This window comes from Pseudonaja textilis, chromosome 3 (assembly GCF_049901715.1).
Source record: "Pseudonaja textilis isolate UNSWEBS1 chromosome 3, rPseTex1.2, whole genome shotgun sequence".
In the NCBI taxonomy this organism is placed as follows: domain Eukaryota; kingdom Metazoa; phylum Chordata; class Lepidosauria; order Squamata; family Elapidae; genus Pseudonaja; species Pseudonaja textilis.
Window position 1 is genome coordinate 158,558,592 of NC_141992.1, and position 19,439 is coordinate 158,578,030.

General features: G+C 34.5%; 1 protein-coding gene across 2 annotated transcripts in view; it reads right to left on the reverse strand.

The window, feature by feature from the left end:
• The window catches only part of CCDC178 (coiled-coil domain containing 178), a 133,572-nt gene that overhangs the window by 31,366 nt on the left and 82,767 nt on the right, over positions 1 to 19,439 (reverse strand). For both annotated transcript variants that reach the window (XM_087931205.1, XM_087931206.1), the window contains one exon: positions 13,535 to 13,684. In XM_087931205.1, coding sequence (XP_087787331.1) covers positions 13,535 to 13,684 — 150 coding nt within the window. The remainder of the gene's footprint in view (positions 1 to 13,534; positions 13,685 to 19,439) is intronic.

Below are 19,439 nucleotides of genomic sequence, written 5' to 3' on the forward strand. Positions count from 1 at the left end.
ACACAGAGTTTTATTTTTGGTATCACTATGTGTTTGCATTTTTTTTATCCAAAGAATTTTGATTTGAAAATCTGATGAGGAAAAATTACAGTAATTAATCTGATATTGATTTATTGGTTTTCTTTTGAAAACTATCAGAATCAACAGGGGTGGGATTCTACTGGTTCTGACTGGTTCTATAGAACCCCTTGTTAATTTTCTAAGCAGTTCAGAGAACCAGTAGTTAGAAGAAATCTCCTTTTGTTTTTTTCCACCCTTATTACATTCTTGGCAATATGCCTAGACTTACTGTCTCCGAAGGAGGTTTTTTTTTTCTTGATACTTTCTTAAAGGTTGTTTTAAGCTTTTTACACTGCTGTTGGGAAGAAATACTACCCTAGAAATATTTCTTCTTGGCTAGCTAGAAAGATTGACATTCAAATGTGAGTTTACATACCCTTTCTGAATTTTGGTCTAAAATTGGTTTGTGGTGACGTTTAATTCTGTGCTTGGTGACGTTTAATCCTGTGTTATTGATGGGATAATTTTCCCTATTTAGCTTTGTTTGGAAGGAAAAAGATTAATTTCTGTTCCTGAAAAGAAACTAGTTTGAGAAGTCTGGCTAGTTCCTGTGTTTCTTTGTTCTGGTAATTGGTTTAACAAGCAACAGCTACTGTTGTGATTTAATTATTTGTATTGTGTTTGAATTTTTTCCTGCCTCATGGTTTCTTTTTCTATCTGGGGAGAGGGGATCTTCCTTCACTTATTTTTTTTTAAATATAAATTTTATTTCGGTTTTCACAAAAACATAATACAAATAAAACATCTTTTTTTGAGAATAGCATGATCCCGGGTTATCACTTCTTCATACAGACATAAACTTAATTTCATATTCATTTTTGTGTTCTATTCCATACCTTATTAATATTTTAACATTTTTTTATAACTTTTCCCCTCCCTTGGTTTTCTCAAGTTTATTTTTAATTATTTCATATCTAAATTCAATTATATATCTTTTTCTAAGTTTCAATGTCTTTCCAATCATTATATTTATACTTTTGTCTGTCCTGTTTCAATTTCATATTATCTTTTCTCATTAAACAAATTTTCCCCTGTAGTTACTAATTGGAGTATGACACCTTTATATCTTTTAATTTTATCCATTCAACTCTTACTTAAACTTCAATTTATGCCTTTAAAATTATAACATTCAATATAGTAGATAACTTCCAATCGAATTCTGCTTGGTACATTCTTAAAATACACACTATGTTCTAAAAATATATTATCTATCTATCTATCTATCTATCTATCTATCTATCTCTATCATCTATCTATCTATAAAAAACAATAGTAAAAAAAACACTCATTCCATTCCAATTCAATTCTATCATTAATATTAGTTAGAATCTTAACATCTTTAACATTTCTTTTCAATTGAATATCATACTTCCTTGTGAACACTTATAAACTTTCCATAATTAATTCTTTTTTTCCCCATATTTATCTTCACTTATATTTTTTATAAATCATTAATAATAATTATAATGTTCCCATCCTTTCCTAATTTCATTCTCTCATTCACTTTATTTCATTTATTTATTAACAAACATTCCACTGCATTACAATAAGTATTTTATCCATCATTTTAATCATACATTGTTTCATATTTTCTAAAATTATTTCTATTTCTAATATAAAAATACTATCATGTACCTTTGCAGAATCCCTTTTTCAATTAAATTTTCACACATTATCTCTAAATAGGCTTATACTTTCAATCCTTATACATTTTCCCTGTTTCTCTATATCTTGTTTCTATCTTTTATAACTTATTTTCCTTTCCTTCTTTCCCCTCCCCCTTTTGCCCCCTTGTGTCTCTACTTCTAATTCTCTCTTCTGTGATCCTCTCTTCTGTTGCTTCCTAATATTGTAATTATTTTTCAAACTATTCTTTGTTTTTGGTTGTTTTTTCAAACATTAAACTTTTCACTCTTTCCCCCCTTTCCTTTTTTTCCCCACATAAAATTACTTGATCATTAAAGATGGCTTCTTCTTTGTCCCAACCTTCTTGTTCTACAAGCATTTCTTGTTGTTTCTTATAATTCCTGATCTTCATTTCTAAAAATTGAAATACGAAAACCTCTTCCTTCTTGTTCATCTTCTTTCTGTTTTTTAAGTTCCATTTTCAGTTCTTTTAAAAGTGATGCCATTTTAAACACTTTTAAACAACCACCTGATTGATTTTAGTCATTTAAATCCAATAGCCAAAAATCCAAATAATCGAAAGCTGTTTCTTCTTGCTTCTTTTTTCAGATTTATAGATAATCAGAGTTGGAAGGCACCTTGTAGGTCATCTAGTCCAACCCCCCCACCCAAGCGGGAGAGCCTACACCATTTCTGACAAGTGGCAGTCCAATCTCTTCTTGAAAGTCTCAACTGATGGCGCTCCCACAACTTCTGAGGGCAAGCTGTTCCATTGGTTGATTGTTCTCACTGTCAGAAAGTTTCTCCTTATTTCCAGGTTAAATCTCTCCTTGTTCAGTTTCCATCCATTATTCCTTGTCTGGCCAACAGGCACTTTAGAAAATAGCTTAACCCTCTCCCCTCTGTGGCAGCCCCTCAAATATTGGAAGACCACTATCATGTCTCCCCTGGTCCTTCTCTTTACTAGACTAGCCAAGCCCAGTTCCTGTAACCGTTCGCTGTATGTTTTAGCCTCCAGTCCCCTAATCATCCTGGTTGCTCTTCTCTGTACTTTTTCTAGAGTCTCAACATCTTTTTTATAATGTGGAGACCAAAACTTGATGCAGTACTCTAGGTGTGGTCTTACTAAGGCTTTATAGAGTGGTATTAGTACCTCACTTGATCTTGACTGTATCCCTATGTTAATACAACTTAGGATTGCATTAGCTTTTTTAGCGGCTGCTGCACTTTTCCACTTTCTCTTCCTGGAGTTCTATTATTTTGTTACAAAGTTTCAGTTAGAATATATCTTTTAGGAATCTTATTAAGGTTTCACTGTAAGTTCCTTTTAGTTTTAGGCAGTCTCTCCATTTTTCCAGATCCCGCCCTTTTATTCTTTCCTTTTCTCTCCTTTCCTGCTTTTAAAGGTTTTTGAGTATCCAAAAGTCTTTAATATCCCTTTGACATTTTATTTTCAGCTTAAATGCCTATTGATGTCAAAGTGGATTTTTGTCAATTTCTTACTTAAATCTCTTAGCTGTCAGTATAAGGAAGAGAAGAAAAAAAAAAGCCAAATCCTTTCCCTTCCCTCTCTCCTTCACTGCTTCAAAATCTTCTTTGGGAACAATGTTATTTTTTATAGTTCAAATTCCAGGGTTCCTTATGTTGTTGCTTTTTCAGTTTAACCCGGTCAACCAAAACTTTCTCTTCTTATCTTCCTCCTGCACATTCTTTTCCAGTTGAGTTCTTCTTTGAGGTGGCCATTTCTGACCACTGCTGCAACTGCCTTTTGGAGTAATGGCCAGCTGAGTAGGAGAGATGCGGCTCTCCTCGACCCTGCTGGTGGTCTCCCCCCTTTTCACCACCTCTACGGGATGGCTTAGCCCCGAATCCAGCCAGCTCAGGGCGCTCGGCGGCGAGCACGGATCAAAACCATGCACGATCGTGGATTTCAGTCTGTCGCCGAAGAAGCTCAAACCGGAAGTTCCTTCCTTCATTGCTTTAGTGGTATCCGGCATTGTCTTTTTGGGGTGTACTTCCAAGAGGCAGGATGCAAGTTTGGCACTGATTTTTTTACTGCCTTTCTGGGGGGGCATGTGACCTTTCCTTAAATTTGGATGATTTCTTTAGGATATCTTGTGAGATGAGTGAGACCAGCTGGTATCTTTAAGTGGTGCAAATGGATTTTAGGATTACTTTTCCTGGGTGTGCTTTTTCTGGAGAGCTTAAATGACCTCTCTGTTAAAGGGTTTCACTTTATGAGCAAGAGTTGGCTGCTGATAGTTATCATTGTATTTTAACTATTTTAATTCCTCAAGGTGCTCTGGCACTCTGTCTGATTTGTAACTCCGGCTTGCAGGTATTTTTAGTCTAATGATTAGTATTTAGGGCAGCTTTTTGCAAGCAAAGAAGCTTTTTGTATTTTTGTACAGGTAATCCTTGACTTACAACAGTTCATTTAGTGACTATTCAAAGTTACAATGGCACTGAAAAAAGTAACTTATGAATGTTTTTCACACTTATGACTATTGCAGCATGCCCACTGTCATGAGAGGCCATGAGGAGATTCTATTAATTGTTTGAAAGTACTACTTGGAAATTATCTTTATTTTACAGGGTTATTGTATAATAACCATAAAGATGTTTGGTCCAATGGTTAAGGTACTAGGATAGAAACCAGGAAACTGTGAGTTCTAGTTCCACCTTAGGTATGAAAGCTGGTTGGGTGACTTTTGGCTAGTTGTTCTCCTTCAGCCAAAACCACCTCATAGTATAGGATGAGGAAGGAATATTAGGTATATTTGCTCTTATTTCTAAAAATAATAAAGGCAGGATATTAATAAACAAACAAATTCTTGTCAATCTTGATGGGTCCATTAAAGTAGAAAATATAATATATGAGAAAATTAAATTATTTATATTCTTTCACACATTTTGGTTTATGTAACCAACCAACAAAAAAGGTCAAGAATATCTCTTTAATCTTGAGCTGTAGTCAGAGGGTGGGATTTGAAATTACTGCAATAAGAATAAATATATCAAGAGATCGTGCAGTTAGCAAGAATTTGGTCTACTTGTTAACTACACTGACAATGAGGAAATCAGGAAAAGCACACATAACCAAGATTATAGAGTTAAATCTGTATAACCAAACATCTTACATGTTTATCCCTTTTTGGGATAAACAGAAGTATTACAATGAGACAATTGTCAAATACCATTATTTCTATATAAATAGCTAGTAGGCAATTTTAAATTTAGAAGTTCATGAATTAAGTAAATCAAACCAATGTTTTGGATGAGATTTTCTTAGTGTAATGCCTGTTAAAAAGAGTTTTTTTTCCTCTTCAAAGTAATCTAGAATATCTTAAATGTTGATCTATTGACTGATGATAAAAATTATAAAATGCTGATTTTTTTTCAATTTATTCTTTTTTAGTAAGTATATTGCTTAAAGAAATATCTTTGGTTATCTTTCCATGCTCTGTTTTAATTATTCTAATCAAAACAAATGTATTGGATTATTTTATAATCTTGCAAGAAAAACAGAAGTGCACAATACAACACTGGTAAGACACTAATTTTAAAACAATGGAAAATCAAAATAGACGTGAATATATGCAAAGCTGACTCTTCAAACAAATTTCTTCTAGAGAAGATTCACAAAATGTTTCAACAGTAATAGCTGAGATGGACTCTGTGTTGTAATAATTTCGATACACTTGACTAATGCAGTTATTTTCAATGAGGTTGGCACAATGCCCATAGCTGTGAGCAAACAAATACAGCAAGATAACCAGTTTAGTATCTTCCATAAATGCAATATAATTTTGCTCTGTCCAGGGGTATTTCTTGGCCTCTTTCTTTCTTTTTTTTTATAAATTAGTAAAATATTTGAGTGCTTTTGTTAGACTTACCAGTGTATTTTATATAAAATGCTGGTGAAGCACAAACGTTTTAATCAAATTAGTATGCAACATAAGGCAGCTGTGTATTCAAATGGGTTTTTAAGCAATTTGGTTGTTTTCTTTATAATAACAGGAAAGAACATTTAGATTTTGAAGGTGACAGAGGCAATATTACCAGAATTAAACAATCTGAATTAGCTTTTTCATGAAATGTAATATGTTTTATGCTTTTAGATGGGATGCTCCAGTGCTTTCAGATGAGCCTTTCACTGTCACAGTCAATGGCCAGGAACAGAATAAGCTCTGGAGGTAGGATTATCCTCAAATTTAATTTTTTTAAAGGAGGCTAATGGCAAATGTTTCTAGCAAACTTTAGGTGCATCTGTGCTATAACTAGAGAACCAAGGCAGCCTATTAAAAAAGAAAGAAGGAGGGTGGTGATGGGGAGAAACTTAGATATTTTCCTTAGTTTCAGATGGATATATAAAAAGGGTTGTAATCTCTTCCTGCTTATCAAGAAATGAACAGCTTGCCTTGCATACATATTTCTAGATAGATAAATAACCTATTTGCTAAAACATTTAGAAAATATTTAAAACTTTTATATACTCCTACAGTAATATATTTTACTAAAGTTGTATCTCCCATATATGTTGGATTCTAACTCCAACAACCTCCCCTATTACTAGGTTAGAGAAAGCTACTTTAAATGCTACAAAAATCATCACAGAAACCTAGACTATTAAGTCCAGGTCATCAGGACACTTAGTTATACGCATCAGTTTCTGTGCTATCTCTTTAAAAAATGTATGGATAAATCTCCATTGTTATTTTTGTTCATTGCTGGTAGCAGACAATCTGCTGGCTCTTCCCAGCAGACAAAGCAATTTGGGCTGTGTGTCTGTTTCAGTTCTCAGCGCATATCTAATGAGAGACTTTTTAGTAGTAAGCAACAGACTTCAATATTAAATAGACAAATCAGTAACACATCAAATATTATAATATGTTAATATTTTCTGTATATTTGGATGAATGATAAAGGAACTCTAGTTTAGAGGTTTATTCTGTACGAGAGAAAGGTTTTTTTTTAAAAAAAAATTCAGGGCACCACTTTATGGTTTATTTATTTGTGTTGTCTTTTTTTAGAGTTACAAATTGGTGGAGCACTAACAGATCAAAGTAGGCAGAAAAATCACACCCTGGGGCACTTTGGGTCAGAACTGTCAGCCCAACTCAACTCACAGGGTATTTTGGGGGGGAGGGAACAGGAAGAGGAAGAAGTCCCAAGACGTCCCAAATATATTTGCCACCTTGAGTTGTATATAAAAAGATGGGATAAAACTCTTTTTTAAAGAATAACATTGCTTTATCTCTTAATCATCTATTACATGTAATATAGTTTAAAAAAAAACAAATAAAAACAGAAGAAACAGCCTTGAACTGAGAAAAATAATTGGCACATCTACTTCTGAAAATCATCCAGGATGTATTGGAGTACATATCCCAAATCTGAATGGACATGCAAGATGAAAATGTGAAGAGCTGCAGTCCAATAATTCTGAATTGAAGCATAGTAATTTGAACTGCCTAGTGCTTTCTTAGAAGAATCTGGGACTCTTATAAAGCATTTATATCACCCCAAGTGTTGACCTTTGTTTATTACACCCAATAACTCTTCTAGCATAACTTATTTACCTTCCCATATATACTTTTTCTATATAATTGGAAGCAAGATGTACAAAATTACACTGGAAAACTATACTATTATCAATCACATAGTCCATAAATGATATTGTTGTCATCATCATCACCAATATCATACTAAGCTTTTCTTGACAGACTGTTTGAATTATGTGTACATTTTAACAGTTCTTAAGTTTATGATTATCCATTTCAGAGTTACTTGGCCATTGAAATATGTAATTTAATCAGAGGCTAACTAGAACAATATATTTTATGTATTTATTTCAGCAGTTTAAAATATCAGCTCTCAATTGCATATAAGAAATGTCCATATAGTTCTGTACTTTTAAGGTAAACGTGTGCTAATGGAATGAACATTCCAAAATTTTAAACAATACCAGTCCTAATCCCTGGACACCTGAGGTGGTAAAAGAGGAAGAAGACTAGTCTCTAAGATCATGAATGACTTGACTTTGCTTCTACTTCTGAAAGATCAAAATGGTGTCTCTAAAGCATTGTGACTACAATCATTCCTTTCTTGGCATTATATTTTTCAATTCATTCAATTCAAATAAATTTCAGACTGACAAAGGAAGTTAAATACTCAATTGTGGCTTATAAAACTATTTTCTATGTCCTTGAGCACATGTTTGTCCTGAGGATGTTGAACAATATTTGAAGTTTAAATTATATCCTATGCAAATTCAGGCATAGCTTAAAACATGAGTGCAACACATAAAATTTTAGACTACACTAAAGCATTTTTACAAGGAAGGGCATTTTGGGAAAACTCATTAATGTATGTATATACTGGCAGTGATTCACCAAGAAAAGCATTGTGATGTTTTGGTAAGCAGCTTGCTGAAAATGTCAACCAAATATGAACACTTTCCAAGTATTGTGGGAAAATATCTCTGTCTACAAGGTTGATCACAAATGAGCCTTTGAAACTTTCAGCTATTGAGTTTCAAAGTTCACATACAGAAAGCTTTTAAACACCCAGATAAGACATAACACCTTCCACAGGGAAGCATTAATGACTGCCTGAACCCTCCCCTATATCACCACCCAGGAAGCTTTCACAAGCCAGGAGGATCATGGATCTAAAACACAAGTGCTTTTGTGCATACTCCCTAGAATCCACTTTTTCAGGAGCAACAGGGCCAATTGCACAATGAAGCAGTTGCTGATCAAGGATTACTTGTATAACTGTGCAGGTACACCTGTGTTTAAGGACAGCAATACCATGAATTTGGGAAAGAGTGAACATGAGAGTAATTTTCTCTTTGAGGCTTCATGTCACTGTGATGAATATGTGCAGTATAGCAACTACAAAATTCATTACTGTGATACTCCCACAAAATTGATTTTCCATTGCAGTTGTAACTCGCTTATTAACACAAATCTCAAGAAAAATATATCTCTTAATAGAAGCAGTATATAACCAACAATTTTTCTTATTGTAATGTAAACAATGCAAATATTCTTCATTTGCTGATGTTTTTGTAGCTTCACTAGACTACCAAAACATTTTTCAACTAATTTTGTAATTATTCAGTTTAGATCCTATTCGATTTATGTAGCCTATATCCTATAACAAGAAGGCACATTAAACCTGGATAATTAAAAAAATTAACTAGTTTTCCATTATTACTTAAAGCCAATCATAAGAAAATAAAATAATATATTTTATTATAGATATATCATAAATGATAAAATATGAAATCTGTTAATACACACACACACACACACACACACACACACTGTGTATATATTTCATGTATATTACATGAAAAACAAGCATTCTGTAGGAGGCAAATTGCATTTGTTAGGCAAAGCCATATTCCCCTTCCTACTTTACCTTCCTTGAACTGAACAATAAATGTCAGTTCAGCCATAAAATATTTTGAAGACCAAAGAATGTTAGTGATGTTGGGAAAAGATGCTAGGTAGTGAGGAAAAAATACCTGGAAAATAAGTTTGATATAAGATAAAGCCATGAAAATAACTCCATAGAAAGTAATTCTATTTATATAATATTGGCTTTGTCTTCTCAAATATGCTATTGCTTTTGCAGCTCTACCAATTATCTCATAGAATTCACTTTCATCAATTATATGTATAACCAATCATACTGAAAAACTGTTGATTTACATAACTCTATAATTGTTGCATTCCATCCCTTTTAGGGTTACTTTTCATGCTCCTGGTAGAATAATATACATTTTTGTTTTAAAGAAAACGTGTAACTGGTTCCCCTTATCAAATAACTTTATGAAGAAATTTCTCCAATGATAATTTTCCTAATTACTATATAAAGTCACAAATGTGATGGATAATTTTAGTATAATTTTTTAACATGATTTTTAAACTTTCTCTTCTTTTCTCTTCTCCTCTTCCCTTCCCTTCTCTCCCCTCCTCTCCTCTCATCCCCTCCTCTCCCCCCTTTCTCTCTGTCTGACTATCTGTCTGTTGGTCCATCCATCCGTCCGTCCATTTGCATTACATTGAGAAGTCTAGAAAGATCAAGAGGAGTATGCTCCTCCATCTGGTCCTGAGAAAGTTATCTACAAAAGCAATGAATGCTATTTCTATCCCCTCACTAGGCCCAAATTCTGATTGGAAAGAATCCAGATAATCTCTTCTAGAATTTTTAGTAGCTAATTCCCTAGCACATTCTCAACAAATTCATAAGGGAATAGTTGCAGACTGGCTAAAAAGGATATTAAACCACCATTTCAGAAAGGGCTTCTATAAGAAACAGAACATCATTGTCAGTTTCAAAACAGGAGGTATTGCATCTTCCCTTAAAGAAATGCTAATTATCTCCCAGATCCATCATTCACAACCCATAGGAACCAAGAAGGGAATGCACAAGGGTACAGCTAGCAGAATTCAAACTGTTGATTCACTTTATTAGGTTCCACAAAAGTTAAAAACAAGGAACAACTTGACTAGGAAAATCATGGGAACAGGTTGAGGAACACAAGCAAAAACATTGCATACAGTAGCACAATCATTAGTTTACTCTGTTGCTGAATACTATGCATATCTATGGAAAAGAAGTTGTCATACCAAAAAGATTGGTGTTTATCTTAATGACACAAAGAGAATAATAACAGAACTCTCAAATCTACGCTGCTCTCATGGTTCCATGTTTTTTCTAATACTGCCCCTCCTGATCTCAGGCGACAACAACAGAAGTTCAAGAATGGAATAAGATAAACAGGCCATTGGGATCTACCAATACATAAAGTATTAGATTCTCTATCTTGCACCAGGCTTAAGTCTAGAAAAACAGTTTAGGATAACGTACCACAGCCTTACGATCTAGATGAAGAATGGCAATCAAAATGGGTAACCGTTAATAACCATTACCAAAAAGATCATGTAGAATAGAATAGAATACTTTATTGGCCAAGTGTGATTGGACACACAAGGAATTTGTCTTGGTGTAAATACTCTCAGTATACATAAAGAAAAGGTTCCAAACAAAAATACTTCTGGGAATGCAGTTGCCTCCCAAAATATGGAACCATCTGAATAGAATCAAGACAGGCCATACCAGAACTCGGGCAAAGCTCTTTAAGTGGGGAATGTCCACAATGTGACTGTGGTGCACCGGAACAAACAACAGCAAATATAGTTTGAGAATATCTCCTCAGGAAATTTCCAGGCACCTGAGATGATCTCATCAGAGCCACACCAGAAGCAGTTAGAAGGGTAGCTTCATTAGATATTGATCTATCCTATTGTAATTTTATGGCATTATATTATGGTGATTTTATTATATTTTACATAATATGTAAATATATAATTTTCAATAAAATAGAAAATTTTATCTTGTCTATTGTCCACATATTTTACATAGATATATTTGCTGATGCTTTATTTAAACTTATATTTGTGTTTGTGCATATAATGTGGTTTACTGGTGCTGTATATTATATTATATTATCTCTGTAGATGCCATATGCTAAACAAACCATTCAAAATTTGATTTTAGGAGTTCAACAGAAATCAAATTTCCTCTTATAGCTTTATCATTTTGCAAAGTTTGGAAATCTCTATAGTGATACTTTATTATGATACTTTATGATACTTTATTATCATATGTATATGTATAGTAGGTCAAATTATAACTCACAGGTCTGATTTATTTGCTCTTATATTAAATAGCTCACAAAAATGTCAGACTTATTTTTCAGATCAGAAGTCCCTGTCCCAGAACTAGGGTTTTGGGATTGAATTGGCAGTAACATCACAGAAGGCAGTAGAGTTTTTCTATCTTGGCCCGCTTTTCTCATTTTTTACTATACCTTATAATTTGCTGTACCAATTTCTTCTCTTTTGGAAAAGTCTTAACTATTTTTTTCTGGGGCCAAATTAGCATCCTCGGAGTGAAGGTTGCTGTGAAAGGTGATGAGCCCACACACATTGCTAATTTAGCCTTAGTTACAACACATTATTTATTAAGCCAAAGCTTGGATTTTGGAATGAGTTTTTAACTGGGAGTAATATGGACACCTAACATCAAAAACATCATCAAAAAAGCACAACAAAGAATGTTCTTTCTTTGCCAACTCAGAAAGCTCAAACTACCCAAGGAGCTGATGATACAGTTCTACAGAGGAATTATTGAGTCTGTCATCTGCACCTTGGTAACCGTCTGGTTTGGTTCTGTAACCCAACAAGACAGACACAGACTTCAGAGACTAATTAGGACTGCAGAAAAAACAACTACTACCAACCTGCCTTCTATTGAGGACCTGTATACTGCACAAGTAAAAAATAGGGTTGTGAAAATATTTACAGACCCTCTCACATTCCAGACATAAACTGTTTCAACTCCTACCCTCAAAATGACATTATAAAGCACTGCATACAACAACTAGACACAAGAACAGTTTTTATCCGAACGCCATCCCTCTGCTAAACAAATAATTCCCTCAACACTGTCCAACTATTTACAAAGTCTGCATTACTATTACTATTAATCTTCTCATCACTCCATATCACTCATCCCCTCCCACTTGTGATTGTATTGACTGTAACTTTGTCACTTGTATCCTTACAATTTATATTGACCGTTTCCTAGTATGATTTGATTGCTTACTGTACCCTATGACTATTATTAAGTGTTGTATCTTATGATTCTTGATTCTTGAAGAATGTATCTTTTCTTTTATGTATCCTGAGAGCATTTGCACCAAGACAAATTCCTGGTGTGCCCAGTCACATTTGGCCAATAAAGAATTCTATATTAGATTTTAGATGTTTCTGAGTACAATTGGTAATTTGTTGATAAATAGCTATTATTCTTCATAACCCTCAAAGATAATTTAAAATGGGATCCTTTGGAGATATTAAAAAGCTGTGAGGCTGTTCCCACAGGCTTGCTAGTCTACTTAATTTGGGAATTCGAAGCAGTCATAGGAGACTAAGCAGTCTCCTCCATGCCTTGTCATCCTGTCTGCATACTAAATATCAACATCAAAAAGTGGGAAATGATCACATCTATCCTTTCATTGGAAGCAAATTTAAGGATTTTACTACTATGTAATCAATCACACTGGTACCCTCGCCTCACTAAAAAGATAACCCAGAAGCTCCAGTTTTCATGACTTGCATATTTATGGGCATGTCTTATTATGCCTGGATGATGTCACTATTATGAGAGTTCTAATGGTTACCAGTTGGCTTCTGGATATAATTTAAGATGTTACTAGTTATCTTTAAAGTACAATATGGCATAAGAGCTGTTTAGGGCCCCCTTTTCCTTTGTCCACCCAATAAGATCAGGTTGTACCTTGAAAGTCCCTATGCCAATAAAATGTCATCTGGGTATGTGTTATTTTCTGTTACATTTATCATTTTAATCTTTTCATGATAATTGGTAATATACACCACTTAAGAGTCCATTTATGATTGAAGCAGCCTATAAACCTGAGTAAACCAACCAAACAAATAAATGAGAGTTCTGCCTTCTAATCACCAAGATCCAATTCATAGTAGGTCAAATTTAATACCTAACTGCAATAATCTCTACTCCCTTTTAAAATTCCATTGTCCTTAGATTAATAAGATCCAAACTGAGGCAAACTATCATGGTTGACAAAAATGATATTTTCATTTATAAAGTATAAAATGAATAATAGGACAAAAGAACATGAGAGAAATATATTGTTTGATATATGTATTTCAGTTTTACTTTCTGACATTAATTGGTAGTAATAATAATTAAAAAACAAGATGTTAAAAATAACATTTTATCATACCTGTTGCTGATCCCGTAATGCAGCTTCAGCTCTTTCTTTATGATCATAGAAATCCATAAGCTGATTTTTGTCATTTAGATAGCATATCTGCAGCATCTGATACTCGCGTGCCAAGCGTAGGTTTTCATCCAGTACATCATCCAGGGAAATCTAAGGAGAGTTATTCTAGTTTGCCATTACAAACAATTTTTAAAAGTTACTACATATATATTTATAAGTAAAGTCATATATTACTTGTATTAGTTATACATCATGTCTATGTTATAAACACAAGTGTAATATATACTGCTTCATACCTCTAATCAATAATATGTAAAATCAATAACAACAACAACCTTGTTGGAAGGTATGAGTAACAGGATGCAAAATAATTCTTCTACTGAAAAATGGCTGTGAAAAAAACAACTAAACTACAAATAAAAACCCTCAGGAATGGAGTTTTGTACATGTAATTAGTGCTGATATAGCCTACATACACTTGTGATCCTTGCTGATTTATGAAATATATTTCATAACATTAAGACCCAAGTCATAAGAAATAAAAGCACAACCCAGAAACATTAATTACATTGGTCATAATGTAAAACTAAGTACAGGAATTTATAGCTTAAATGTAACCAAGAATGTCAAAAGCCAACATTTAGACTCTCAAATAAAATGTTTTATTTTATTTTATTTATTTTTACTTAAAATATTTTTATAGACAGGCATCTTAATACCAACTCTGGGCTTCTCACAACCAATTAAAATGCATACAATCATAAAAACAACAGTGGTAAAACTGAAAAACAGAAAAAGATGCCACAACTGCACCTTCTTGATGCAACCCACATTCTTATGTTGCCCTGACCTCCCCTATCCCAGAGACGTGGGGAAGAGTCAGGACTCTTTGGAAAATTAAATATCTTCCAAGACCCTCTTAGAAAGTGTAATCCTTCAGTTAGTCTGGTAATTGTTTCTTGAAGAGATATGCAAACTATGATTATGAACTTGTCTTGAATGTATATTGTATGAGGCTATGAAACCATCAGGAAAATTTTATTTGTAATGTGTTCCTGTGAATCAGTTGTTGTTTCTTATCACTTAATAGATATAAAGTCACTTCACAGAAGGTAAACAAGTGTTCAATGACCTTTATAATTTTTTTTGTGGGACTGAGGATTTTTTGAGGCGAGATTTATGTTGTTCAAATATTATGCATACAAAAAAATGACATTTCTTTCCTGATATAAGAAACTTGACAATTATTAAGTGATAGTGGGGAAGTTGCTGAGGAAAAAAAATCCTAATCTAAGTACCTCCTTTCCTTTCTGCTATCAGTTTCACTCAGAGAAACCACTGTTTCAAAATTGGCCAACAATGATGAGAGTGTTGTCCAATGTGTGAAGTAGCAGATCAATAGCTATTTACCTGAAGGTAGAAGCAGTAGTTATATACCTGATCTAATGAGCTCCCAGCACTCAGGAACAAGTATGTTCCTTTGAAATCAAGATGGTTATGCTGAAGGGATATGAAAAAAGAGCTTAGAAGTCTTAATGTGTGGGTAATACCAGTGGAATCTGAGGTAGGTGAATGGAGAGAGACAAAGGTAGGTCAGAATGAGGAACTATTGTGGCATTGTGACACAATTTTCAACTTTTTTCTGTGTGCTGATGAAATGCCAGTGTATAAGAAAGTGATGTCAAATTAGACTGATTAGGCCAGGGCTGTCAAACTCCCAGCTCATGGACCAGATGCATCACGATAGTCACATGACGCCACTGTGATGACATGAGTTTGACACTGAGGAACTTTTAAGGACAAATCAAATGTGTACAAGATAAAGAAACCAAATTGGAATTAGGCTGCTGATTTTTGATATTAGGCAAGTACCAGAGATGCTTTCAAGCTGATTCTTGAAAGGAAGTCAAAAGATGAAAAACAGTGTAGATATTTTAGAAAATACAATAAGAGATAGGATTAATGTTTGATAGTGAGTTAATGGGTAGCCAGATCAGGTCAGACTGAAAATAAAAAGCCTATGAGAACGATTCATATCAGCAATAACAGAAAAGGGACCTGATGCCCTATTTCAAAGAGGAACCAATGTTAACACTAATATTTATATGCTTCCTTGCAAATGTTAGCAGTGTCCATGCCAGGATGGGAGAATTAGAATGCTTGGCTACAGATGAGAAAACAGGTATAATGAGTATAACAGACACATGGTGTATCAGAAAGAATAAGTAGAAAACAGTCATTCTTGATAAACTTTATAGGAAGGACATGGAAGGGTATAGTGAGGAAAGTGAAGTGATGCTCTTTGTATCACATAGGATATAAAATCTAATGTACTAGAAAGTATTGGAACACTGGATTCCTCCACAGAATCACTATGGATGGCAATATCTAATATAAACTAGATTTAAGGATATGCTATTGCCCACCTGATCAAAATGCAGAAGGTGAAAGAAATCATGGAGGCGTGCAAAGGAGAAGCTATTGTAATAATGTAGGACTTCAGCTATACTCACATAGGCTAGGTACATTCAAGTTTAGGCTATGACAAAGAAACAAAATCTCTAAATAATCTAAATGAATATGTTTTAGAATACAAAAAAAGCATTTTTTAATTTAATTCTAAATGGTGACATTGATCTGATACAAGATGGAGGTGTTGTGGAATTAATAAGAATTTTTGAAATAATGCTATGACATTTGGCATAAGGAAAAAGAAAATTTGAAAATGAAAAGCTGACAAAGAAAGAATCAAAATCAAGGACCAACTCTGTTTATAATATTTATATGTATTATAATTATTTATATTTACAATATAATATGGGGAATGTTTAAACTAAAGGACTCAAGCAATTTCTGTATAAGAAGAGGCTAGGAAGACTTGGAACTTTTAGCTGAGAATAAAGATTAATGTACTGTTACAGTATATAAAACAATGTCCATGATCAAAACAGAGGAGCAAATGTTTTGGTCCCTCTCAAATATCAGGAAAAAGGTCATCCAGTGATGGAAGGTTTAAATAAAGGAAACATTTAGAATAGAATAGAATAGAATAGAATAGAATAGAATAGAATAGAATAGAATAGAATAGAATAACAGAGTTGGAAGGGACCTTGGAGATCTTCTAGTCCAATCCCCTGATTAGGCAGGAAACCCTACACCACTTCAGATAAATGGTTATCCAACATCTTTTTTAAAGCTTCCAGTGTTGGAGCATTCACAACTTCTGGAGGCCAGTTGTTCCACTGATTAATTGTTCTCACTGTCAGGAAATTTCTCCTTAATTCTAAGTTGCTTCTCTCCTTGGTTAGTTTCCACCCTTTGCTTCTTGTCCTGCCCACAGGTACTTTGGAGAATAGCTTGATTCCCTCTTCTTTGTGGCAGCCACTGAGATATTGGAACACTGCTATCGTGTCTCTCCTAGTCCTTCTTTTCATTAGACTAGACACACCCAGTTCCTGTAACCATTCTTCATATGTTTTAGCCTCCAGTCTCTTCTTCTCTGCACTCTTTCTAGAGTCTCAACAACTTTTTTACATCATGGTGACCAAAATGGAATGCAGTATTCCAAGTGTAGCCTTACCTTTATTTATTCATAAAGAACATAATTAATTGTGGAATACATTACAGGGAGATGGTTTAAAAATAAAAAAAATAATAATGATGCTCTCATTTAAATATGACAGGCAGGCAGGCAGGCAGGCAGGCAGATATAAAATCAATGGAAGACAAGCCTATCAAGAGCTAATAGTCTTGGAAATGCCATATTAACTTGAGGTTGAAGGTAGCATGCTTTCAAAAGCAGGGATAGCACCCCAAGGGCATATAGTTGATAACTAAGAGAAACAAAATACTGGATTATGATGACCGCTGTTCTTGTGTTCATGTTCTGGATGACTGTTACTTAGGTCAGGGAAACTACATTTGAATGATACATGCAGCTGCTTTGAGAAAAATATTGGCGATTTAGATCATGAATATTTTCTAAATTACCAGTGTGAACATGTTTGGATTGATGACTATTGAGTTTATAATGGATGTAATTGTGCTATTTTTACATAGGTGTGTGATTTATTATCATAAAATGAGTTGCATGAAGTGTTTTTTGTTACATGAAGATTATATATGTAAAGTTTGATTTGTTTCATTTAAAGATTAGAACCTGTTGCTTTTGTAAAGAAAACTGTGTTAAAATATGAAATATATATTTATGATCTACCAAATTAAACATTACTTGAACATTTGAACTGTGATTAAGGGACACTATAATAAAATCATAGAATAGCAATTCAACAAAATTGTACAAATATAGGCTTTCTAGAATGTTATTTTTAAATTTCAACTAATATGGTGACAAATGATACATTTTTTAACAAAACAATTCTGATGAAAGGCTTATTTGTTTAAGCTGTTTCCTAGAATGCCCAGGTCTATGGAATATCTATGGAATATCTGTAAAGGACCTTGGAATACTCATCTCTAACGATCTAAGTTCTAGAGCCCACTGTAGCTACATAGCCAAAAAGGCATTAATTGTTGTTAACCTAATCCTATGTAGCTTTTTCTCTGGTAATATCACACTACTAACTAGAGCATACAAAACATTTACTAGATCAATACTCAAATACAGCTCATCAGTCTGGAACCCACATTACGTATCTGATATTAGCACAGTTGAGAAAGTCCAGAAATATTTCACAAGAAGTGTTCTCCACTCCTCTACTTGTTGTAGAATACCTTATGCCACCAGACTTGAAATTCTAGACCTAGAAAACCTTGAATTAAGCTATCTTCGGTCTGATCTAAGTATGGTATATAAAATCATACATTGCAATGACTTACCTGTCAATGAATACTTCAGCTTCAACCATAACAACACAAGAGCACACAATAGATACAAACTCAAGGTTAACCGCACCAAACTTGATTGCAGGAAATACGACTTCAACAACAGATTGGTCAATGTCTGGAATACTCTACCTGACTCTGTGGTTTCTTCCCCAAACCCTAAAAACTTTAACCTTAGACTGTCTACTATTGACCTCACCCCTTTCCTAAGAGGTCTGTAGGGGGCATGCATAAGCACACCAATGTGCCTACCATCCCTGTCCTATTGTTTCTTTTATTTTTCTTATATATACCCATTTCATGTATTCATAGCTATATACACTGCTCAAAAAAATAAAGGGAACACTTAAATAACACAATGTAACTCCAAAGTCAATCACACTTCTGTGAAATCAAACTGTCCACTTAGGTAGCAACCCTGACTGGCAATCCATTTCACATGCTGTTGTGCAAATGGAATAGACAACAGGTGGAAAGCCTAGGCAGTTAGCAAGACATCCCCAATAAAGGAGTGGTTCTGCAGGTGGTGACCACAGACCACTTCTCCGTTCCTATGCTTTCTGGCTGATGGTTTGGTCACTTTTGAATGCTGGCGGTGCTTTCACTCTAGTGGTAGCATGAGACGGAGTCTACAACCCACACAAGTGGCTCAGGTAGTTTAGCTCATCCAGGATGGCACATCAGTGCGAGCTGTGGCAAGAAGGTTTGCTGTGTCTGTCAGCGTAGTGTCCAGAGCATGGAGGCGCTACCAGGAGACAGGCCAGTACATCAGGAAACGTGGAGGAGGCCGTAGGAGGGCAACAACCCAGCATCAGGACCGCTACCTCCACCTTTGTGCAAGGAGGGACAGGAGGAGCACTGCCAGAGCCCTGCAAAATGACCTCCAGTGGGCCACAAATGTGCATGTGGCTGCTCAAACGGTTAGAAACAGACTCCATGAGGGTGGTATGAGGGCCTGACGTCCACAGGTGGGGGTTGTGCTTACAGCCCAACACCATGCAGGACATTTGGCATTTGCCAGAGAACACCAAGATTGGCAGATTTGCCACTGGCACCCTGT